We start from the raw sequence: 25,380 nt of genomic DNA, 5'->3' as shown, positions 1-25,380 counted from the left end.
ACTGGCCAGGGGTGCTGGGTGACATCTCTCTATTCATCAGTCCCAGCACATGACTCCCTCTTCCAGTTCCTACTTCCCACCCAAGAAACCGCTCCCAAAGTGGCCAAGCCTTATTCTATCCCTCTCCTCACTTCCCTCCTAAACTCAAGAACATGAAATTTTGCCAAGCCCAGCTTTCCTCTTCCAGGAAGCCTTCCCCAGACAGGGAAGAGCCTGGCAAGATTTGGGGCGGGGCGGGGGAACATGGGAGAAGGGGGGACAAGGGAGGAGTTGTGGTCAGTGGGGAGTGGGGGGTAGGGGAGGAGAGCTCTCAGACTTGAAGGCCTCCCATGGGGGAGGGGAGAAGGTTGCAAGCACAAAGGGGTCAGAGAGGCAATCTGGCCGGATGAGTATGGGCAGTCAGAGGAAAGACCAAGGCAGGGGCACCAAATGGAGAGAGTTGCTTCCCCTCCACAGGGGAAACCTCTCTCCCTACAAAGACAGAGCAAGTGAAGAGAGATAGGCAAGGGAAAGAAGGCTGCACACAAAGCAGGTGAACCAATGTGTTTGTTAACTAAGGCAGGAGGGTGTGATGGGAATGACACTGGCCTGAGAACAAGAGTTTTCATTCTGTGTCTGGCCCTGAGGAGCTGTGTGAAGTTGAAAAAGTCACTTTGTCTCTTTGGTTCTCGATTTCTTCCTCCATGAAGGATTTTTTGGTCCAGGGGTTTGAACAAAAGCAAGATGGTGAGTGAAGCTGCCTGAAGCACTGTGGAAGGATTGTGAGGGGGGGAAAGATCTGTGATCGATTGGCAATGTCTGCCATGGGTGCGGGAGTGGAGAACAGATCATGTCAGCTTTGCAAAGTCTGGAGATCATCAAGTCCCTTCCAGCCTCACACTCAGTGAGTTGATGACAACACTACAGGAAAGTATGGGCCAGGTCACCTTGAGAGATTGCCTCTGAGAAAATCCACGAGGGTCCTGGCGTGTGAAGACTTTCCTCCGGGCAGTTTCTCTAGTTCCCTCCCCGTGTACCCCAGAACACTAAGCCTAGTGCCCCCTCTATGGAAAGTCAGGGTCCTGTGCAGTGCATCCAGCTGTCGCTTCTAACACAATGTGTTCCGTCAGGTCCTCGGCCTGGGTCACGGCACAACCCTTTGGAAACAGTTGTGGTGAACTCCGACAGGAGAGTTCCTCGCCATGCCGTGTACCCCCATTGATGGCTGATTCCAGCAAAGCCACCCCCCTTTATAAATAAGATGGCACGTCCCAACAGGAGTCTCTCTACAGCCTGACGAGTGCAGTTGGACCACCTCCAGCCCCCAGGAGGGGCTGCTCCAGCTGATGAGAGGAGGGGTCTGGCCTGCAGCTGGGTGCCCATGGACGTCGAGAGGTTCTTGGCAGTGCTGTGAGAGGGGACAGAGGTGACAGCTGTCCACTGCAGGTAGCAGTGTCCTGATGAGGCTCCTGGCTCAGTAACCACATCCTACAAGTGGGTCTCCTTCTCCCTAGTTATGAGTCCCCCCTTTATTGGGGAGAGCCTGTAGTCCTGGCTGGCGCCACCATCCAGATACAAGTGCTTCTTGGGCTGTGGCAGGCTGGGGTCTGGGGTGATGAGCTGTTGCAGGCGCTGTGGAGAGGAGGGAGGGGGTAGAGAGGGTGAGAGAGGGAAGGATGTTTCCTCATGTCCATGTCCCCAGGGCCCGCACAGAGCCAGGCACCTGGGGGCAACTCAGTACAATATAAGTCAATAAATATTCTGAGCAGAGAGAAGAGGCAAAACACGGTCACTAAGGGTGGGACTGCCTGGTGCCAGAGCCCCCTACTGACTATTTGTGCAGTCTTAGAGAAGCCATTTCACCCCTTCTGTGCCCTTGCAAAATGAGGTTCTTCTCCAGCAGCTATTTAAATCTTTTCCTAAGATAATCCAAATTCATAACCCTTTTCCCCAGCCCAAGCTCTCTTCTATCCCAAAAGAACCTTCTTTTTCAGTCTGGCTTCACCCTCTTCCCATAATAACTGTCCTCACTCCCTTCAGGTACTTCTCGCCTGCCCCAGCTCATTGCAACAGCCCTCGCTCAGCCCATGGGTCCAGGAGAGAAGGCGGCTGGCATGCTGACGTAACAGCACATAGCTTCCCAAATGGGGCCTGGCACAGGCCAGGTGGACACTTGGTGCCTATTTTTTTATTATTGCTATTCTTAGGCTTATACTATTATTCTATACTCAGCAAGCGTCTATTTTTCCTTTCTATTTTCTTCTTATGGGTAGGACTATTGCTATGTTATTGTTGCTATCTCTTTTCCTCTTTCTTGTCCTGGATGTGGATGTGATGACCAGAATCATGAAAACTTTTTGGGACCATGAGGCATGAGGTGATAAGGATGATAATAAAACACAAGCTCGTGGAGCAGACACACAGGGAGATTCTGGTCCCTACCAGTCTTTAAAAGCAGCTGAGCCAAAAGCCAGGAGTCCCCTCTCTGGCTTCTTGACAGGTAAGACAAAAAATAAGCTTCTTTGCTCATAGCAGGCTGGGTGTCTGTTACTTATAGGCCAGCTCGATTTCTACAAGTGTAGTGTCTTTGTTTGGGGTTGAGGGATACTGGCTACCTCTCTCCAGGAAGGCCTGTCCCAAACTCTAAACCCCAGAAAGGGTTAAGATAAGAAGCCAGGAGACCGTGACTGGAATGAACTGGTAGCTGGTCCCCCAGGGCAAGGACGCTGGGCACACCAGCCTGTGTTCTGGCGTTTTGCACACCCACTGCTGTTCGAGCTGAGCTCTCCCCTTAATCTTCGACAGTTACCAGCACAGGCAGAGTCCAAAAGGTCAGGATTCTGGGGCTTTTGAATATTCCTGAAAATGAAGCCACTAGACCCTTCTCTTTAAGGTTCCATTAGACTGAAGGGCTGCCCCACACTCAGGACTGGGCCTGGGCTGGGCTGCGCTGTCCTGCCCAAAGCCCACCCCTCTCACACCCCCTTAATGCACCGTGCCCCTGGGCCCCACCTTCTTAAAGGAACCCTGGGTCTTCAGGAGGGTGATGATGACGAAGAGCGGGACGCAGACCATGGAGGAGAGGGCCAGGAACCAGCCTATGGAGTATCCCCAGGTGGGGTACACGTAGACGTTGTTGTATTTGAGAGGTGTGTACTTGCTCAAGGAGAAGAAGAAAGTGGCCTAGAAAGAAGAAGGGGTGGACGTGGATGAGACAGAGAACTACTTAAATATCCGGTGATAGAAGACACGTGGGTGGAATGCTAGAATAGATGAACGACATGGCCCAGGCAGAGAAGGGCAGGGAACTCACACTGGGGGAAGGGCCAGCCTCCCGGGGACACCGGACAGGCGGGGAAGGGGCCCCAGGTGGCGGGAGCCCTCCTCCTTGTGTCCTGCGTCTGTTGCAGCAGAAAGGAATGGAGGGACGTACCAGGCAAAGTCCGGGCGTCAGGAAGAGCCAGGAGATCTTCACCAGGGGCCACGGCCGGTAGCCGATCATGTCCTCGATGTTGTCATAGAAACGGTTGGCACCTGCTCAGGCGTGGTGGGGACGCATGTGAGACGGGAGGGGTCAGCTCGGGCGTTGGGAAGGACTCACCTGGCTTGGTGGTCCTCCCCCACCCTGAGCGGGGAGACTGGAGCAAGGCACAGGGCAGGGGTAAGGAGAGGGGAGGCCGCTACCAGCCAGCGGGTGCCCTGGAGTCAGTTCACTGCCATCCAAACGACAGGGGAGGGCTCAAGAGCTAAGCAAACGCGTGTTTGTCTGTGTAGCAGGGGGATTCAGTGTCAGGTGAGAACAGTGAGGCTCCAGGCCTAGCACAGCACTCCACACGGGCCCAGATGCTGGAGGCACATGGCTGTCCAGATGCCAGACCCGGAGGAACCACTCCTACCCCCAGTGAGGGGCAGTGAGGGGTCTGATTTGTGTTCATGAACACAATGCTTAATATACTCGGGTTTCCACGTTTGCTGTGAGTGCCAGGCGCAGCCAATCTCCTAAAAGTGAGGGGGACCCTGGGTGGGGAGCACCCTTGGGGGGTTCTTCTCGCCTGCTCTCACCACCAAAAACGCCTTCCTGCTGATGCATGATGCGTGGAAGGCCACCATTAGTGGGTCATTCCTTTGACTTCTAAATATCCCCCTGCTAACCAGTCAGTGCCGTGTAGGGATAAACCAGAGAGGCTTATCAGTCATCACACCTCATGGGGACTGAGCTTGTCACACCCTCTCTGAGGACCCACTTTGAAAAGCTGTAGGGGAGAATCAGGGAGACCTTAGATACTTGGGGTGGGAAGGCAGGAGACAGTGCCAAGGAGAGAAGACACCACACCAGGCAGCATGGGCAGAAAGACCGAAACCTTCCTCTCTGCGGCTTGTCCTATCACATGGGCCCACTTGTCCTCTGCACCCTGAGCCTAATGGCTTGGTCTTGTGTCCGACCTAACCTCTCTGAGCCTCACTTCTCGCTGCCATAACGCCCCAAAAGGGCTGCTGTGCCAATGGTGAGAGGGCATTGGGAACCTGGCACAGTGCTTGGCACATGCCAGCACGTTGGCACCTAAGATTTCCCCCTCTGTTGTTATCAGGCTCAAGCCAGCAGGACGGTCCATGTTCAGCACCCTGGTTAGTACCTCAGCACCACTGAGGAGCCAGAAATCACCTCGCTCAGTCTAAGAAGAAAAGGCAAGGCAGATGCATCACCCCAAAGGGGCTGGAGGGAGGCTAGGTTCTGTCCCAACATTCAGGGCTGGGCAGGGTGAGCTGAGTCACTGCGAGGAGGCTAGGACACTGGGAAGGAGACCTGGAAAACACAGGAGCGATTTTCCTGTCCGTGGAAATATTCAGCTAGGTCTAGCAGAGAATTCTGAACGGGAACGTGGGGTTTATGGAGACTCAGTGGCCCTGAAGTTCCCTTCTAAGACTCCAGCCAGCAAAGGCCCATCATGGCAGCTGTTGTTTCAGGAAAACTGTTATTTATAGTTCCCCTCACTGTCAAGGAACTCAGTGTGTTGTGATGAGAAAAGCACAGGCTTCGCTCCAGCGGCCCAGCCTGCAAGGGCTCCCAGCGACGGAGCAACGTCCCGGGAGCCAGAGGGCCAAGCTCGCCTTCCACATCCTGGGAAAAGCCTGCCCTTAGCTGGTCCTGGAAGTGTTCTCCCAAGCACTCCACTTACCGTACACCCAACTGATGCAGATGACTTCAAACAGCGAGAGGAAGAGCAGGCATATACCGCTGGACGCGTAATAATCAAACAGCTGGAAGATGTACATCCCGCCCTGTGGAGGGGCGTGGGCTGAGGCCTGGCCGGTGGGGGCAGTGCATGCCCCTGCAGCCCTGTCCTGCCCCTCCTCTGCGCCTCTCCTTGCTTCTACAGGGTGCTGGTCCTGCCCCCACCCCCGCCTCAGGCCCCTCAGTTAAGGTCGGGACCTCCGCGGGGACACGAGGAAGTGTCCAGCTCCCGGAAGCGGGCTCTGTCTCACTCTGAGTGTGCGCCTGCCCCTGCTTTGGCCTGAAGAAGTGGCCAGCCAGCACTGGGGTGCTCTCAGGAAACGGCCTCTCTTCCTCTGGGGTTGCCTGGGCGGGGGAAGGTAAGCCTGAAGCTGTGGCAGACTGCTTGGGGGTCAGAGGGACATGGGGCAAAGAAAGAAGTCACGAGAGGGAAGAGGCCAGGAGAGAGGGGCATTCCTTACAGTGTCTCAGAGTGCCGGCGTCAGCCACGCCTGCAGCCAAAACATGGACTTCTCCCCCTGCTGACCCCCAAGTGTCCCATTCGACTTAGGCCAGCTGTGCTTCTGCCACCCAGAGCCAGCAGACAGGTGTCCGCGCGGGCCCTCAGCCTCGCTGTCAGGGGCAGTGTCGACGCCCATGGGGAAGTGTGGCCAGTGGTGGCCCCGTAGCTCCCCGCAGTGACCCTCTCACCTCGGTGACCAGCAAGAGTCCGATCAGGTAGCAGGTGACGGCGATGGCCAGGATGAGGAGCTCCCGCCGCCCGCCCCTCCGGAGCTGCCTGGGGAACATGTCCGTGGAGGCCGTCACCAGGCACTCCACACAGACAAACTGCAGGCCAGAGGGGACGCAGGTGAGGCCGGCTCCCTGCCTGGCCCCGGCCCCCTCTCAGCCCGCTCCCCCTCTCCCAGCTCACCCAGAGGGCAAAGGGCAGAAGGGGGGTGCAAGGGGTGAGGCCAGCCTTGGCCACATCTCCATAACAGAAGGTCCCAGCAGTGAGGTCAGAGGAGGTTTGTTCTGCCCCCAAGATTTCAGGGGACAGGCCTGGCAGCTTGAGCTAAGCAGCTGGAAGGCGGCTGGAGGGACATTTTAGGGGGGAGCTCCATCTGTTAGGGAGGTCAAGGCTGGGGGGATAAAGCAAGAACCTCCTCACTGATGTTCTCCTCAGAATGGTCTTGAAGCCTGGGCTCGCCCTACCAGCCACAGGACAAACCCTGGGGCCGCAGAAGGGGCCCCGAAATGTAGGGTCGGGGGAAGAGGGCTGGGCCGGAAGTCAGGACTGCGGGCACGTGGGCAAAGAGGGTGGGGGTGAGCTGTGGGGGGCAGAGACACACCTGGCTGTCCAGCCCCAGGAATATGAGCATGATGAAGAAAAGGCAGGACCACAGCTGGGATAAGGGCATCATCGTCACGGCCTTGGGGAAGGCGATGAAGGCCAGGCCAGGACCTGCCGGCACACGACACTCTGAGTGAGCCTGGGCCTTCAGGGAAGACCCTGTCCCCAGGCACCGTGTGTGTGTGTGTGTGTGTGTGTGTGTGAGAACGAGTGTGTGCGAGTGTGTGTGAGAGCATGTGTGTGTATGAGAGTGTAAGTGTGTGTGTGTGAGAGAGCGAGTGTGTGTGAGCACGCGTGTGTGAGAGAGAGCATTGTGAGTGTGCATGTGAGTGAGTGTGTGTGAGTGTGAGAGTGAGTGGTATGTGGGCACAAGTGTGTGTGTGAGAGAGCATATGTGTGAGTGTGTGCATGCGAGTACGTGTGAGTATAAGTGTGTGTGATGTGTGTGAGAGCGAGTGTGTGTGAGCATGTGTGTGAGAACACTGTGTGTGAGTGTGTATGAGTGTGCGCACGTGTGAGTGTGTCCGTGTGAGTGTGAGTGTGTGTGAGTGTGTGCAGGGGAGCATGGTCAGGAAGCAGGGAGACCCGGTGATGACCCTGCTCCCCTCAGGCCCTGCGCTGCCAGCTGGCTGTGCATTCATCTGCCTGTTCAGGCCCCCCAGGCCCCTCCACCGGTCCCTCCCCTTCGCTCTCCCCTGCCATGGCGCCTGCTCTGTGACAGGCCCGGCGCCAGCGCTGGGCCCCCTGATCCTCAGGAGGATGTGTGTCCTCCACCCTCCCTCCTCTCAGGCCCCAGACAGCAAAGCGGCACCCACCTGACTCGGCCACTTCCGAGATGGGCACCCCCTGCTCTCGGGACATGAAGCCCAGGATGGAGAAGACCACGAAGCCGGCCACGAAGCTGGTGGCACTGTTCAGGAAGCAGAGGGCGATGCAGTCCCTGTGGGGGTGGGTGAGTGAGGATTAGGCAGGAAGGGAAGGGCAGAAAGCGACCCGCACCCCAAGGGAGGAGAGGTCGCACCCCAAGGGAGGAGAGGTCGAGTCAGAAAGGGGGAGGGGGAGCGAGAAAAGGAAGGGAAAGGAGAGGAGAGAAAATCAGCGGGAGAAAAGGACAAGGCCGAGGTGTCAGGAAGAGAGCAGAGAAAAGGGGGAATGGGAGGAGGAACGAGATTTAGCCTGGGATGACCCCACAGCGTTGGTGTGACATGATCTGTTGCTCTCTGATAACGAACCTGTCTGGACCCCACCCAGGACACCCCGCTTAGACCACGAGCAGGCAGGGCCCCTGACCCGGCCCCTCAGTGCTCACCGGTAGCAGTTGTTGTGGTACTTGTTGTAACTGCCCAGGGCCGTCAGGCACCCTTGGCAGATGGCGAAGGAGAAGAAGATCTGGGTGCCCGCGTCCATCCACACCTGCAGGAGACCCCAAGAAGGCAGTGGAGAGAGCGCAAGAGGAGCCCACCAGCTCCTGGAGCTGGGGTGGCCACAGCCCCTCCATGATCCCGCAGCACCTCTCGCACCCCACCTCTCCGTGGCACCCCCCGCCCCCCACCTTCAGGGTCCACTGTGCTGGGCTCGGTGAGCACCTAGCAAGCACTGGATGCTGGCATGCTGCTTACACCCCCAGAGATGGCCAGGGCCTACACTCGTTCGACAAGTAGCGGGGCCCGAGGAAGCCAAGAGGCAACGTGGCGCAAAAAGCCCGCGCCATTGCCGTCTAAAGACGAACACGCCCAGATTCACACAAGTCCCAGGGGAGGCACAATTGGCCACTAAATCTAATATCCAGTCTTGCAGTAGTAAAACAATTGCTACAACAACAACCATAGGCTACTATTTTGACCTCCCAAATGAACTCTCATTGAATCTCTCCTGGGCCCTGCAGGAAACAGAGGCATCCCCAGCACTGGCCCCCAGCACAAGACCTGAGAGGTACACTTTGTAACACCACATAATTACAGGCAGGAAGTCATCACAGAGGTGGTCACAGATTTAAGTGCAAGGCAGTCACTGCAGCTGTATACACAATCTTTGGAAAAGGTGCTTGAGCTGACTGTCCTGGACACGGGAGGGTGGAAAAAAGGACACCTATCCAGGTGGGAGAGCTCAGAGGGCGTTTTACCTCCCATGTTTTGCCTCTTCACCTGCCTCCTTCCCTATCACTACAGCCCGTCAGTGGGCCCACAATATTTGATGAGTGAATGAACAGGTGCCGAACAAGGGGAATATTATACATGCGTCAAAAATGATATGTGTAAATGAGCTTAATGGAAACATGGGAAATGCATACAATATAATTTAAGTGAAAAAGATATATTTCTATAATTAGTTCAATTATGTTAAAACACACACACACACACACTCCACCTAGAAAAACAGTTGGAAGGAAATACACTAAAATGTGAAGTGGTAGGGTTGCGAGAGATTTTTAGTTCCTTTTTCGTCATTTGTCTCCCTAGCCAGCTGCAAGGCATTCATTGCTTTTGAACCAGGAGAAAAGCAATCCATCAGACATTTTCAGAAGTCCACATCTGGTTAAGGTGGCAGACATCTGGGGAGAGGGTCTCCAGCATGGCACCTACCTGGGGGTCCTTGAGGCGAAGCAAATCTGGCTTTAGGTAATAGATGATGCCCTCATAGGCCCCGGGGAGGGTCACGCCTCGGATCAGTAGGATGATCAGCATCAAGTAGGGAAAAGTGGCTGTGAAATAAACAACCTGGAGAGGGAACAGGCCAAGGTCACCCCAGATGGGAGCACAGCAGCCTGGAGAGGACCAGGAGTCTGCAGTGCCCCCCTCGTGGGTACTCCCCAGGAAGTGCCAGCACACCTGGCCCAGTGTCCCAGACCTTCTTGGAGAACTCGGAGTGGGGGTGAGCACAGGAAACTTTCCACACCTTCCTGTCACATGCCAGTGGGTCTTAGGCTCCCCAGCAGAGGGTGAGATACTTATCAGCTGGGCAAGGCGGGGAGCAGGAAGGACAGGGAAGGGGCAAGTTTCCAGCCAAAACATTTCCAAGACTATTTTTAAATCCTGACTGGTCTCCTTCGATCCCTTCTCCTGGATGTTGTGTTTCTCCCCTTCTCCAGGGAACATTGAACAATGAGCTGTGGGAAATTTAGACTGTACTTTTCCAGGCACAGGGGCCTGAGCCCCGGGAGGATGGAGACACACAAGCTTTAAGGCCCCTGACCAAGCTCAACTCCTTATTCGAGGTGGTGACGTCACCTATATTATTATTGCTATTGCTATTTTGGTCATTACAGACACTGTTATTCTTCTCATGACAACAATCCATGGAAGGAGGAAGCCACTCTGGGAACAGGTTAATCAAAGAAGTCAGTTTCCTGTCTATTCCTGACTCTATTCATTTTAATTGTTATTTTAATTTTTGAAGTGACATTTTTGTTCTTCCATAGGTGCATGTAGCCACTCACCCAGCACCAAACCACTTATGTCAATATCCCTTCTGCCTCCCTCCTTCCCTCGCTCTTTCCCCCATCCCCATTCTCTCTAGCAACCATTATATTCTTTCATATGCTTCAAGATTTATCCCATTGTATGTTGCTGGTGTGTGTTCTCTGGTTACTTATATTCCACAGATGAATGAAACCACCTAATACCTATCTTTCGCTTTTTGACTGATTTCACTTAACATAACCCCAAGTTATGTTTTATCTGAATTGCCACTATTTCATCTTTGTTCACAGCTGTGTAGTATTCCATCGAGTACATATTTCCGGCCTTAAAAACCATGAAGCATCAGTCTCAATTGGAAATAAAGCTCAAATCTGAACTCTCTCTATACAAACAAGCCACTTTTGTCCATTCTCACCTCGAACCCCTTTAATGACTAGAAACTCACCACCTCAAAAATAGTAATCTTTGCCAGGTCATACAAAAAATGGTCTTTATGTGTTCAACACAAAAAGCAAGTCATGAGAATAGGTGACCCTCGCTGGGTTATACACACACACAGCTCCATGCACATACTAGAAAGAGGAAGCAATACAACAAACAAAAAGGATTAGCAGGTCTCACCTACCCTCTCGCCAATGGCTGGTGCAGCTTTGCTCTGACTTTTATTTTCACATTCCCTCTGTATCTCACTTGTGTAAACAGGTCTCTAAGGTCATATTGAAAAAGAAATCTTTTCCTTGTCTTGAGCTAAACTCAGCCCTCCCACTTCTGCTCTCTCCATGCCTCTCCCCTCGACTACCCTCTCTTTCAGCTCTCCAGAGGGACCCCTGAGAATGTCCCCATGAACTCTGGGGACCACAGAGAGCTGACCGGGAGCCAGGATGCCTCACCTTGCCTGTGGTCTTGACCCCCTTCCAGATGCAGAAGTAGCAGATGACCCAGGCGAGCAGGAGGCACAGGGCCAGCTCCCAGCGCAGGGCCCCCAGGTCGTGGATGCCCGAGGTGATGCCCAGAACGCGTCTCCTGATAGGAAAGATAAAAAACAGGTCAAAGGTGGGAGGAGACAGAGCGTCTCTGTCAAGTCTCCTGATCCTCCGAGCTGACCCCACAGATCTCCTATTTCAGGCTCCCCACCCCCCTCCCAAGCCCTTCCCCATGGCCACGCCATGTTCCCACCTGTGTTCTGTATGCCCCTGGCTGTTAGAAGAGCAAATCACGTAATCCCATAGGTATCTTTGTCTTTCTAACTCATCCAGATTTCTCTATTGTACAGAGAGAGAGAGAAGAGAAAGAGAGAAGGGAGGAATGTATGAATGAGTAAAAGGAGAGCAGATATTTATCTATACAGGTTGATGCGCAATCATATGGGTATTAAATGGAGGAGTCATATTAGTGTTAATATCTAAAACTGCATGGGGGTGATGGAGATGTGTGCACAAGTGTAGGTGAGATTGGGGGTACCACTGGGGACATACATGTGTGTGAGGGATAGGCCGACATGTGAACATACTGGTGAACATGTGTGGGTTCTAGGCCAGTGTGCAGGGACACGTTTACTTGCCTGAGATGAAGGTACATATGTGTGAATAGAGATGGTGTGAGGGTGCAGGGGGTTGTGGGGAACAGGGACCATGAGTGTAGGTTCTGCCAATTCCTGTGGTATAAACCCTCCCACCTTGGCCAGCTTCAAGCTGCCACATGACCTCCTGAGCATAGAGTTGGCGAGAGATGGTGCAATCAGCTCTCCTAAGCTGGTGCAGTCTTCTTCCAGCACCCCTGGACATATGAGGGTTGATATGTGGGTGCAGTGGATGTGAGGGTGGAGAAAGGCATGTCACATGGGTAAATGTGTGATCTAGATAGATACAGGTGCATTTGGGGTCCGTGGGGTGAGTGGACTAGTGTAGGTAGCGATGTGAGGTCGGGGTGGAGGTGGTACATGTTGGAAAGGATGCACAGAGAAACTTTAAAATTTGCACCCCCAAGTCCCAGGCCTCAGGCAAAAGCATTTTCTCTGCTTGAGGCCCCCTGGCATGTGCAACCAGGTCCAGCACCTACTCCCAGAATTCTATGACAGGTGAGGTGAAGTTCTCAGAGGGGGTCACTGTGCTGTCTTCTGAGTGGTTCAGAAAGTCCATGCAATGTTCTGTTGGGGACAAGGGGGTGACGGTTAGGCATCCGCTAGAGATGAGAGAGACAGAGATGCCCTCTCACCCCAGTCCCTCTTGACCTTCCAGCCTTGCAGCCTCGTGGTCCCCAGAACTTCCCGGGAGCCTCCATTCTCCAGAGTACCAGGAGCTGCCTTGTTTCAGGGAACCTAGCTGTGCCTCCTGAACCAACCTCTGACACAATCCAGACCTCGGATGCACTCTGACCCCGTGTGGGTGGCCCACTTGACAGCTCTCTGCACCTGCCCACTCTCTCCACTCAGCAGACAAAGGGCGATCCGTCCCTTCCTCCCCTCGGAATGCAGTTCCCATGGCAGCCCTTCCTCATCTTCCAGCCCTCAAGCCAGCATTTCTCCCACCCCTGCCAGAAGTCACTGCACTGTTTCACCCGCCACAATTGGTCATTGTCTTGCTAATCTGTCTGTCTCTGCCACTAGACTGTATGCTCAGTGAGGGTTAGGTCCATGCTTGTGCCCACCCCGGGATCTCTCGTAGCTGGCACAGTGCTGAGCACATGGAAGGGGCACAGCAAATATCTGTCAGCTGACCGGATGGATGTGTGAAGGTGACTAGGTGCGTATGCACGTGTGGGCGCATTCACATCCCCCTCAGGTGTCCGGGTGTCCTGGAGGCCGGTCTCGGGTTCCAGAGCAGGGTCAACCAGCACGGCTGGCACCAGAGTGTGCATAGCTTGGCTTCCGGGCAAGTGCTCCATCATTATTGCTCACCCCTAGCACCATGAATGATCCCTTAGAGAGCGGCCCCATCCCAAGGGCAAAGTGACAGGTACCTGTGTTCCAGGAATTGGTACAGGTTGTCCAGGGCAGGTGAGAGGTAAAGGAGCTGAACAGGTAGAAGAGAGCCCAGGCAAGGATGATGATGTAGTAGATGTTCAAATAGGCTTCAATGACCACCGACGCCAGACCAATGCCTTCCGGAGCGAGGGAGGGTGGGGGACATCCAAGAGAATCCAGGAGACCAGTGTTAGCCAAAGTAAGAAACTGCCGGTGGGGGCTAGAGGGATATTGGTGCCACGCGAGAGCCACCGGGTAGATCAGCACGAGAAGCCACTTGTAATTTGGTAAAAAGAAGAGTTCCAGAGCACTATGCGCACACACACACACACACACACAAGTATATTACATCTTATTAATGAGAATTAATGAGAGAAATGAGAAACTGCAGGGATTGTCTTCTCATGGCTCACAAGTGCTTTTCTAGTGATAGGATTTCAGCTCGCTTTGAAAGTGCTTGTTCTTTTTGCCTATCTACGTGTTCTTGGTCTATTGCAAAATGAAAAGGGGCAGGAAGAACAAAGGAGTAAGTAGGGGGAATTTGACAAGACTCAGTCTCAAAAGCAAAAATCAGAAGACAGCAGCGAGGAAGAGGGAAGAGATGGTTGCCAAGCAGGGCGGAGTCCCGCAAATGCCATTTCCACAGCAGCAACAAAAGGCCAGAGCCAGGCCCAGGGCCGTAGCACCCAGGGATGAAGCGCTTCGCTGGCCTCTGTGTGGGGCAAGCGCTTCACAGGTGGGAGGGGGCAGGGGCTGCCCGGGTCACCCCCATCCACACAGCCTCCGCCCTACACAAGAGGGAGCTTCTCCACAGGGACCTTCACAGGGGGTGCGGGCGTGGGGGGTGGGGGGTGAGCCAGGCTGGAGGCGGTGGGGGCCCCCGCCCACCCAGCCCCACGAAGTCCAAGCTCAAATACTTGATGAACAGAACACCCAACAGCCGGAGGGCGGGTTGAAAAATCAGTGCTGACTGTCAACAAACCTCCCTCCCCCTCCACCAGCGCCCCGATTATTCAACTGGCCTCATTGGCCTTGAAAACTCAGGCGAGCCAGGAAAGGTGTTTCTGGGTGCAGGCTGCTGCAAAACACGCAGGCCATGGCAGGCGGGACCCCCAGAATGCCTGTGGCCAGGGCAGGCAGGGCCCCAGAGCAACCTCAGAAGGGCAGGCGCCTCGGGCTGCTGGCGGAGGCAGGAGGGTCCCCCTGGAACTGGCAATGCCCCGGGAGGCATATTTGGAACCACACACAGACGCCCACAGGCAACCAAACACCCCAACAAGCAGCCACTGTGCAGGGCTCGCCACGGAACGCGCTGTGCGCCTGACCCCAAGGCCCATAAACACCAGCAGCAGCGGAGGCTGCGCCAGGCTGTGGAGGGCGGGGCGCCCCTCTCCAGGGCAGGGATGAGGCTCTGAGGCGAGCCAGCAAGCGGGGGAGACTGTGAGCTAGGTGGTTCTTGGGTGGGGGAAAGGAGGGGACACGCAGCTAAGCAGGTAGTAAGCAGCTGGAAGTCTCACCTACACAGAGCACACCTGGGGTGAGCTCTCCCAAAGACCCCAGCCTTGGGGAGCCTCTTCCACTTGGGAAGAAGCAGGAACAGCAATCCTTCCCTCCAGCCGTTCCCTACCTGGCTAAGTCACTCTGCCCCTGGCGGACCCTGGGCCAGGTAGCTCATGTGCTACCTGTGAGCATGCTTGGACCTAGAGACCGCCCAGCTGGGGGAACCTTAGGCTACTGCTGGGGTCTGGAGCAGAACCTCCCCCGCCCCACACAGCCCCCCCCTCTCCTGAAGTATACAAAGGTGGGGGAGCCAAACTTCACCCTGCCCCACCCCCTCACTGCTGCTTCCCTAAGGGGCCCCTGGATGCCCCAAAAAGAATCAGTGCCAGAGTAGCCTTATCCTCCTCCCACCTCCCCTCCCCCAATCGGGGGTCAGGTCTCCGGATGGTTCAGGATTCAGAATGTCCATCTCCCAGGCCCCTCTCTGTCCAGCCTGCTAAGCTGGACAGCAGTCCCGGGGGCTCACTCAAGGGCTGACAGGAGAAGAATCCCTCTACATTTCAAATAAGCAGGGAGACGCTGTGGCACAGGAGACCCCTAGAGCTTCCCACTGACCCCCACAGGACTATCCAGTCCACTAAAGAGGGGTTGGGGGGAGAGCGCCCCCAGCTGCTCACATTAATACCAGAGATGCACAGAGGGGAGCAGCCCTGTCCTGACAGACACCCTCAGGGAAGAGCCGGGGCTTGCAGCTCCCTAGGCCTGCAGGCCAGCCCTCAGTAAAGGTCTCACTTTTCTCATCCACAAAAGGAAGTTAATCGTGTTAGATGAGGAAGTTGCACGTGAGGGGCTTGCGTGAACCCTGACACACAGCAGGGCCCGCTGGAGGCGAGACATGCTATGATTTCACACTTTGGGGACATCTGAGACATCCCTATACTCAGGACTGAAGAACAAGCTCCAGGTTCCCACTTGCAAGACCAGCCCCACCCCCACCCCCGGCTCTACTGCTGGTCCAGTCCTTGTAACTACCATGATAACCCAGTTATATTCCTTCCGGCACTTAGCACAGGCGCAGATGGAATGAGTGAGGAGGGTGATGAAGGGCAGGGAGGGCGGGCCCGCGGTGATGGGGTGATGGCAGAGGCTCCAGGAGGGGGCACTCACCCTGGAGCAGGGGACAGATCTTCCTCCAGGCCGTGACGCTCCCCTGGCTGGTGTACTGGCCCAGCGCCACCTCCAGGAAGAACAGCGGGATGCCGCAGGTGAAGAAGAAGATGAAGTAGGGGATGAAGAAGGCCCCTGTGGGGGAGGGGAGGCGGGGCTGAGCCTTCCAGCCTGGCCCCCCCAGAGGCTGCTGCTCCAGCACCGCCAGCCTTCATCTCCCTCCTCACCCCTTCCCAGTGGACTTCCCCTGTCCCTGAGCAGGGACAGGAAGGAATTTTCCAGTCCAAACCCCAGTGGGGATAGGAAAGACGTCGGAAGGGAAGTGAAGGAAAATGTAGGTGGAAATCTAATATAGGCACTATTTATTTTCTCAGTGTGCTTCACAAATCTAGTCCATTTATTATTTTTGGAACAAAAACATATGTTCTGTATAATTTGATATGCTTATTAAATTATCGTGTTTGTTACACTTTGGAGAAAAACAAACAGAAACACCTTGGAAAAATTATTTTCCCTCCAATCATTTTCAATGGGGTTTTCTCCCCCCACCCCACCCCCCACCGCTTCCACCCCCTGCCCCCACCTGTTCTGAATGGAGGTTCTAGCAGAAAAGGCCACCCCTCTGCTCAGGCAGACTTGGGGGCTGGGGTTAAGTAGGCTATGATTAGGCACTGATTGTGGGCCCCCTTGGGAGGCTGGACCTGAAAGACATCCCACAAATGACACCAGAATCAAGTCTAGACCCAGTCACTAAGGCACAAACTGCGGTTCTGAAATGTACCCATGGGTGCATGATTATTGCTTATTGCACAGGCACTGACACTTAAGCAACAATTAGGCGCTTACTGTCTATCAGACTTTCTTCTAAATGCTTCACATCAACAGTCCTCACAGAACAACCTCCCACGCCACGGGTACTATTGTTATCGCCAGCTTATAGATGAGAAAAATGAGGCCAGCTTGAAGATTCAAAAACTGGGACATGGATGAGAAAACAGGGAAAACTGAGTCTGCTGTGAAGCACTACATTGCAATGACTCACAAGTAACCCAAAAGGGAAAGAAAAAAAATCCTTCTAACTTTCTTATAAATACACAGGTTTTACATGTTTCTTTTTTACATTTTTTGGCAAAAATGAGAGCCTATTTTATATTACTTGGCAACCATTAAAAATGTATGTATATAAATGTGTGTGTGGATTAAAAATCACAAGCCTCCTTCCATATTTGTAAGCATATACCTCAGCTCATACATCCATTCTAGCTAATCTCATCTGTACCGTCTCTGGACTTTTTTAGCCCTTTGGTTAGACGCAGTACTGTGATGAATTTCATACACATCCTTTTGCAAGTGCCTAATTTGCTACCTACTATAAATTTCCAGAAGAGGAATTACGGGGTCAGGGAGTATGTCCTTGTGTTGTATGGTCCATGATCTATAACATACATTTTACCATTGTCACCATTTTCAAGTGTGCAGTACATTAAGTACATTCTCACTGATGTACAGCCATCACACCGTTGTCCACTTCCAGGACTTTTTCACCCATCCCAAATCAAAATTCCACACCCACTCAAGTGGAACTCCCCATACCCTGCCTTCCCAGCTCCTGCCAAGCACCACCCTACTCTCTCTTTCTCTGAGTATGCCTGTGCTCGTCCATCAGGAAACTGGAGTCTGACAGTATTTATCCTTATGTGTCTGCCTCTTTCACTTAGCAAGATGTGTTCAGTGTTCATCCATGTTGAAGCATGTATCAGGATTTCCTTACTTTTCAAGGCTGAATAATATTCCCTTGATGGATAGACTACATTTTGTTTTTCCATTTATTCCATCAACAGATATTTGGGTTGTTTCCAACTTTTGGTATAAACATTTAAACGTCTTTGATATGCACTTTGAAATCACCCTCCCAAGAACCTCACACTCCTCTGCACTTCCAACAGCAACAGTGAGAATAAAAGAGGATTTATGCGTCCCCAGGATCCTAGGGAGCTGTGAGAATCAAGTCCTGAAGTCTTCTCTAAACTGAGTTTACCTTTTACGTCCTGAGAAATGCAAGAGTTTCAGTATACACTATGCAACAACACCACTGAGTCTGATTTAAGTGGCTTGTGGGCTGCAGGGACTAGGCTGAGGGGTGTGTTCAGAAGGGAGACACCTGGGGATGCCCCCAGCGGAGCATGGCAGGCAGGTTATCATAGGCTCCTTCCTACTAGCTCTTGAAGGGTCTTCCCGCTAGTCGAGCAGATGGCTCTGGTTCTATCCTCAGAAGTTGCCCATAGAAGGGGCGACTTGAGGAGGGAGGCCTTAGGAGGTCTGGGTCTCCCTCTGGTTGAGTCTTCCCTGCAAAGACTGCACTAAACTAAGTCTCGGGGGGCAGCAAGAAGAGATTGCCATAGGACAGGTCCCCCGCCTTGGCTTTCTTCCCGAGCTTCCCACCATGTGGAGATTAATCTGACCCACAGTTCTGGCACCTGCCAGATTAGGGGCACACACAGCCAGAGGGTGAGACAGGGTGACTTGAGCCTTGTCTACAAGCTCCTCCCCTCTGCTTTACGTGCTGCCTTATGATCTCTGTTCCAGAACCACTGACAGTCTGGAAACTCAGAATTTCTTTAAAGTATCTCTAGGCCAAATCACTTCCTAAGGATGAGTGGAATGGCAAGAAGCAAGGCAGGGAAAAAGGAAAAAGAATGTTAGTTCACAAATGGAATGGCTGCCCCCCCTTTTTTATAACCAATGATGTTATTTAGCCAGTAGACTTACTATGATTTTTCATTCTTTCAAAAGCTTTTTCTCCCTGGAACTGGGTTTATTAATGATCATTTCTGTGCATGTATTAATAAAAGCCACATTTAACTGTCAGTCAGAGCTTGTGGTCCGTTTGAAATAAGCCCTATTGCCTTGATGGATTCGTATCATTCTAAAGCCAAAAAAAAGGTATTTGTGTTCATCTGTCACCTTCCCACATAGGTCCATTATTAAGTCGCCTGAAATGCAGAAACTGATTCCTGGAACTTCATGACTGCCTCCCTAAGCCCCCAAAGAACAGTCTCCCCAGGTTGGGACCCTTGAAAGGTGAACAAGCAAAGATGGAGGGACAGTAGACTGTCTCTCCCAAGCAGGCAGGTCGGGACGGATCTAAAGTGACCATGCAGGTGATGGACACGACACAGACCTTTCACGGTAAAGCCACCTACACAGGCCCCACACTTCACGGCCTGCCCCGCACCCAGGTCACAGCTACAGCTGCAGCCATCAGGAAAGACAGACAGAGGCTGGCCCTGGAAGCTGAGTCCCTGCTCTTGGGCCCTCCGCCCTCCTTCAGGAGGCCAGGCAAGGCGCACCCCTGGCGGGGGAGTCTCTGAACACAGCGCTTGCTGTTGCCAGTCAGCTCTGTGGTCTTGGCCAAGTCCCCAGCTGACAGAGACCCTGTGTCCTCCTCTGTGAAATAAGGACTCGATCACCTTGTGCTCTTGCTTAATGTCCTTGAAACTGTGTCCTGGCACAAAGGGACAAGTGACCACTGCTTCCTGCTTCCCCTGATCCATCCACTCAGTCTCCCTCGTAGCTGCTACCCACATTTCTGACCTGAGCAGGAAACCCCACTTTTGTTTCTCTGGAGTCATAGGTTCAAGCAATTGGTGGTATTAACTGAAAGGTTTCAAGCACAGAGCAAGATATACGGTAGTCAATATTTGTTAAATGAACTATGAAGGATTTCACTTAACGTTTAGAAGGATTTTCTAAACAAGGGTTATCTTTAAACAGTAATGTTTCGCCTTTTCACTTTTCTGGAATGTTTTCCACCAACGCAATAAACATATATCGTGGCCACAAGAAGAATCAAAGTATTTTCAAAAGATAAAAATAAAACTGCATGGTGACAAATACATTCAGATAGATTCATTACTCTGTTTACATGAAATAGCCCGAAGAGACGAGACCATTCGCAGAGGGTAGATCAGTGGTTGCCGAGGGCCTAGGGGAGGGGGATGGGAGCTATTGTTAATGGATTTGCTTCAGAGGGAGGATGAAAATGTTCTAAATCAACTGTGATGGTCACACAGTTCTGCGAATACACTAATGGCCAGCTGCATGGTGCACTCAGGAGTGTGGCACCTTTCTACCACGCTTCTGCTCATTTTAAACTCCTAGTCCTCGACATTAATAACATAGTTCTTTAATTAAAAAATTATAGACTAGATAATACCTAATTGCTCCATCTCACTCAGCAGAGCCAGCAGGATCTGAGTCCTCTTACCTTTACCTCTCTGACCCCATTCTCGCTACCCTTCCCGGCTCTCATCTCCCAGCCACACCTGCCTTCCGGCTATTCGGGAACATGCCAGATGCACTTTGACCCCAGGACCTTTGCACTTGCCATTATCTCTGGAATTATCTCATCTGGTTTCAGTGTACTGGATTCAGTTCTTCAACTTCTTTAAGTCTTTGCTCAGATGTCACCTCCTCAATGAAACCTCTCCTGGTTTTTGGTCTCAAGCCCCTCTCCCCAGCTCTTAATCAACTTCCCTTTACTCTCTTCTCTGCTTTGCTTCTCACCATTCTGCTCATCACCATTTAACAAACCATGTTTGATATATTTGTCTGTAATCTGCTACCTATAACATACAGAATATGTTCTGTTTTATAGCTAGACAGGACCTGGCAAACGATAAGCCCACAACAATATTAGTTGATTGAGAAGATATTTGCAAATCATTCATACAACTGAGGGCCAGTATCTAATATATAAAGAAGTCATACAACTCAACCACAAAATAATAAACAACCCAATTAAAAGAGGGCAGAAGACCTTAATAAATATTTCTCCAAAAATGGCAAACAGCCAATTTAGTCACCTAAGAAAAGTGTTCATCACACTTATCAGGTAATTGAAAATCAAAACCACAATGAAATATCACCTCAGAATTGTTAGAACGGCTATTATCAAAAGGACAAGAAGCAAGGGTTAGCAAGGATGTGGTTGGTAGAAATGTACATTGGTGCGATCATATGGAAATCAGTATGGACATTCCTTGCAAAATTAAGGATGGAAATACCATGTGATCCAACTATTCCAGCTCTGAGTATTTAATCCAAAACACTGAAAGCACTACTACAGTGGACAGTGCAATCCTATATTCATTGCAACATTATTTACAACAGCCAAGATGTGGAATATCCATTGATGAATGAATGGATAAAGGAGATATCACATACACGCAGTGGAATACTATTCAGCTCTAAAAAAACAGAAAATCTGGCTATTTGCCACAACATGGATGGACTCAGAGAGCTGTGTGTTAAATGAAATACATCAGATGGAGAAATACAATACTGTATGAATTTTCTCATGTGGAACATAAAAAAAAATCAAATACAAATTTAAATACAGAAACATTGTTAGTTACTATAGCGGAAGAGGGTTCAGGGGCAGGTGAAAAGGGTAAAGGGTGTCAAGTGTATGGTGATGGATGAAGACTAGGTTTTTGGTACAGATCATGATGTAGAGCTGAAAGATGTAGAACATAATTTGTCCATCTAAACCTAAAACATGTTACTGAATAAAATGTTTGAACGAGTGAATCCTATCGATAACTGGCATTAGGATAAAGTAATGAAGGAGGAGAATATTAAATACTCAGACTCCTGGGCCAGACCCACCACCTCACTCAGTCTTCACTGTAGCCCTGTGAGGTGTCACCCTTATTTCACAGAGGGGGGCCCCGAGGTTAGTGGTGGAGCTAGAACTCTAACTTGAGTCCTACAACTCCCCTCGCGCCTCCTTCCATTTCACCCCCTTGCGCCCGGGGAGATGCTCCTGGTGGTCAGGGCACAGCCTCCCACCACGCCTACCTCAAAGAGAACTCACCACCTCCATTTTTGTAGCAGAGATAGGGAAACCTCCAGACATTGCCCAGCCCAATGATCTCCCCGGCCACTGACAGCACAAACTCCATCTTGCTGGTCCACTGGCCCCGATCCTTCACCTGGTCCTCGCCTTCCAGGTCCAACTTCTCTCCCTCCTCCGGAACCCAGGAGACCACAGGCGTCCCATCCTGTGCCACTTTTCTGTCCATAGCCGTGTGACGAGTGGGAGGTGCGGCAGAGCTGGGAGCGGGCAGGATGGTGAGACAGACACAGCCTGATGGGAGGAGAAGGGGTGAGCTTCCGGCCCAGCGCACGCCCCCCTCCCCGACACCCGGTCTTTCACTCCTGTCGGAATATCGCTGTAATAGCTGATCTTATTGCAGTATTATTTCATATTGTGGACACCTTACTGATTTCTTCCCAAACTCTCACTGACATTTACACCTCGTGTGACATTTTGCTCTTGTGACTCTCAGAGCAAAGAGGGAGCAAATTTTAGAGCGCCCATTTGGAAGGCAGGAAAATCTGAGCCCTGGCAGTGAAGTAACTCGCCAAGAACACTGGGGAGCAGGCTGGGCTGAAAAGCCAGGCTTCTGGCTGTGGGTGCAAGTCCTTTTGATTTTTACAGCCAGCCGCCATCCTCCCTGGCCCAGCTCCTCACTCCAGAAGGGTTCAAAGGCTGCTGGGGGAGACAGGAGGTCAAAGGGCAGGTGTGACCGAGGCAACTGCATGGTCTTCCCCTGGCCAGCTGTGTGCTCACCCAGGTGCCAGGGTGATCGATCAGCTCAGGGTAAACATGGGAGCCAGCTTGCTCTGGGCATCTGATTGGGAGGGAAGGGGAAGGTGGGACCTCTGAGCAAGGCCAGAGGACGGCTGGGATTGGCGCCAGTGCAAGAATAGGCCTTCGAAGAAACCATGTTTCTTTTGCTCTTGGTTTTATCTCTGTTCTGAGAACAGGTGTGGGGGGGGTGGTAGAAGGGGTCACACCACAGGAGCAATTCTCCCTTGGGTAGTGGTCATCTCCAGCCTCCACACCAGAGGGAGTGCCTCAAGGGAGATCCAGAGTGGCTGCCCCTGATGTCAGTCCACCTCCCTGCCCTCCTAGAGAGCCCAGCGTGCCCTGGGCCTCCAGAAATATGGTGTGGATCACTCTCAGTTTTACTCTGTGCCCCTACTTGTCAGTCAACTGCCAAGAGATAATTGCAGCACCCTGCAGCGCCTGGTGTGGATTCCACTCGCCTTCCCCTCCCACACCCTCACCCCCCACCCCCAGCACTATCACTCTGAGGGTACCTCCCATTTTATCTCCAGGGAGCTGTCAAGGCCGTGTCTGCCTGCAGTGCTCACCCGCCCAGCACCTCTGGGCTCTCAAGGGGCAGTGGAGGAATCAAAGTGACCAGGAGCTGTAAGTGTCCCTTGCTCCCCCTAGGCCCTAGAGAAACACAAGGGATTCTTTTTATGAAAAGAAGAGTCTGTGTTTATTTGTTGGTTCTTTAACCCAGGCAACAGCCCAAGCCCAAGTCAGTTAGAAAGGCGTGGCAGGAGCCATTTGAGGTTATGGAAATTTTTGAAGGTGACTTGGAGGGTGCAGGTTACACCAGGAATGGGAAAGCTCAGCAGAGTGAAATTCTGGTATTGGGACCTCCTCAGAGGCTTCTCGTGCAAACGCAGGCCAGGGGACAGGCGAGAAGAGAGGCCCCAGTGGAAATCAAAGGCCTTGAGCCTCGGATGCAGGGAGCAAGAATGAGAAAGAAGGAAAGAGCCAGAGCTCCTGAGTGGGAGTGAGAGTCCCCGAACCTAAGAACCAGGTCTTGGAGGGGAGGGGTGGGGGAGGGGGAGAGTTTGGTCCCAGGGGAAAGGCTGTAGGTGTTGGCAGAATTGGGGCTGAAGCATGTCCCCTGAATTGTTAACAAGCAAATGTATGAGCAAATGAATGAATGAACTAAAACACTGATGAAACCCAAATTCATTTCAGCATAACAATAAAAGTGCAGATCTGAGTAAGCGCTATGCTAAAAACATATCCATCTTTATGTACATATGAAGTCTCATCTTCATAGCTAACTGCTGAGGTATCACTGTAGGAATCCCACTTTGTAAGTGAGGAGATGAAGCTCAGAGAGATGAAGGAACAGGACCTGGCACCCAGCAGGTGCTCAGTGAAGCTATTTTTGAAAGGTTTAAATCCACTTACCAAGACAATAGGCGGTGGAGTTGAGTCAGTAATCTGCTGTGTGACCTTAGGCAAATCACAGGTCCTCTCTGGGCTTTAACTTCCCTGCAAAGAGAAAATGGCCTCTGCGCGACAGGGTGTTGGGGCGGGGTTGGGGGTTGCACAGGCAATCGGGAGGGGGAAAGAAGAGAGATCCATGAAAGACAAGGAGAGGTGATTTCCTTTGCTTGTCAGGCCATTGGGGAGCTCAGCTCTGCAAGAGCCCCAGGTACAAGGGTCGCCAAGGGCGTGGTCAGGAGACCAGCCTCCAGTTCTCAAATTAGAGGCAGCTCTTTCAGGGCCAAGCTGTCCTCCAAGGCGGGGGAGGAAAGAGCAGTTGGGGAGAAGGAGAAAATGAAGGGAAACCAGAGGCCAGCTGGAGACAGGGAAGTAACTCCCACAGTCCAGTTTGGGCCCAGGATTTGGGTTGTATTGGGGATAGGGCAAGAGACAAAAGAGAATATAAACTGATGAACTGATACTGATGTGACATGGCTACTGAAAAAAAAAAAACAAAAAAACAAAAAAAAAACAACGGGAGGAACATAACCTATGGGTAAGAAGGAGGCACCAGAATGGCAGAATGAAAGCAAGAGCACGTGAAGAGGAAAGTTGGCCCAGAGCCATGGTGAATCAAGGGGAAACAGGATTAAACTGCAGCAAGCAGGGTTTAAGTTAGACTCAGGGAAGAACTGTCCAGGCATTGAAACAAGCTGTATGGGGCTCTCCTTTTGGGGGACACCTTCAAAAGCCAAAACAGCTGCACAGCCCACCTTCCTGCCCCCCACTCAGCCTCCCCATTTTGTCCTTGTACCCCAAGCCCATTTCTTAGGAAGAGTTAACCACAGTGTTAGCCACCGTCAAGATGACATCAGAGCTGTCTCCCCTCCGAGGGTCCATCCTGGCTGTCACTCTCCAGCCCCTCGCCTCACTTCCCCACACTGTCCACTGCGTTGCCAAGCTGGCTGGTTCCGGGCATGAGATGGACCTCAACCGTAAGGGACGCCTCCCACCAGGCTCAGTACTGCCCACGGAGGAAATATTCAAGACGCGCAAGTCCCAAACTGACTGCAGAAGTTGGCCATGTGGACAGAAGTCTCACCAGGGTCTAGCAGGGGGCTGACAAGTACAGAAACGCTACTCCCCACGTGTTGCTGGAGCCCCAGGGCCATCCTGTCACACTTCCCAGTCCAACACAGCTTGGCATGGGCGTGGGAGGGGGGTACACGGGACGTCCCAGCCCCTGCCCAGCCCACACCCACATACCAGGTCCCATTCCTATTCACACACTGGTGCCATTCCCGTCACGTCCCCTTGCACACACATACCTGTGTGCACAACACCAAAACCTGGCTCCCCTCAAGTCCTTCACACCCCGGGCAGCTTGGCTCCATGGTCACCCTTGCACCTTCCCCTCAGCTCTGGCATTGCGGCTCAGCACAAGCACAGCCGCTTCCGGGCCACCCCGGAGCGGGACAGCGCCTCCGGGAGGCTCGCCGCCTGATGGGGAGAGGGCAGAGCCCCTGGCTGCCCCAGTGCAGGTCGTGGGCCCCCGGGAATGCCCAGGGGCTCTGCTTCCCAGCTCTGCCCTGCACCGGCTGCCTTTCCTGCCGCTCAGTCAGATGACCAGCCCCTCCGTCACCCACTGGGGTGACCGGCCCCCCATCTGTGGACTTTCCTGCTGCCCAGACTTGGCTC

General features: G+C 52.7%; 1 protein-coding gene across 1 annotated transcript; it reads right to left on the bottom strand.

The window, feature by feature from the left end:
- Positions 1-533: 533 nt before the first annotated feature.
- Positions 534-23,709, bottom strand: SLC6A12 (solute carrier family 6 (neurotransmitter transporter), member 12). The gene is made up of 15 exons (XM_004692838.2): positions 23,665-23,709; positions 21,472-21,744; positions 15,594-15,728; positions 12,923-13,063; positions 12,023-12,110; positions 10,855-10,987; positions 9,128-9,262; positions 7,855-7,958; positions 7,361-7,485; positions 6,544-6,656; positions 5,903-6,040; positions 5,157-5,259; positions 3,413-3,513; positions 2,992-3,162; positions 534-1,611 (listed from the first exon to the last, which is right to left on the bottom strand). Exons 2-15 carry the CDS (start codon positions 21,677-21,679, stop codon positions 1,468-1,470), a joined length of 1,839 nt encoding a protein of 612 aa, XP_004692895.1. The 5' UTR covers positions 21,680-21,744; positions 23,665-23,709; the 3' UTR covers positions 534-1,467.
- Between the last annotated feature and the right edge of the window lie 1,671 nt (positions 23,710-25,380).

This window comes from Condylura cristata, unplaced genomic scaffold, assembly GCF_000260355.1.
Source record: "Condylura cristata isolate star-nosed mole 26May11 unplaced genomic scaffold, ConCri1.0 scaffold00034, whole genome shotgun sequence".
NCBI lineage: Eukaryota > Metazoa > Chordata > Mammalia > Eulipotyphla > Talpidae > Condylura > Condylura cristata.
The sequence above is the reverse complement of the archived record's forward strand: the minus strand, read 5'-3'. Positions and strand labels throughout refer to the sequence as shown.

Coding starts and splice junctions, on each gene's coding strand:
- SLC6A12 (XM_004692838.2), bottom strand. CDS start 21,679: ATGGACAGAAAAGTGGCACAGGATGGGACGCCTGTGGTCTCCTGGGTT. Junction 7,959..9,127: donor TTCGCCTCAAGGACCCCCAG/GTAGGTGCCATG, acceptor GGTCTCCTGCAG/GTGTGGATGGACGCGGGCAC. Junction 6,657..7,360: donor CTCGGAAGTGGCCGAGTCAG/GTGGGTGCCGCT, acceptor GTGTGCCGGCAG/GTCCTGGCCTGGCCTTCATC.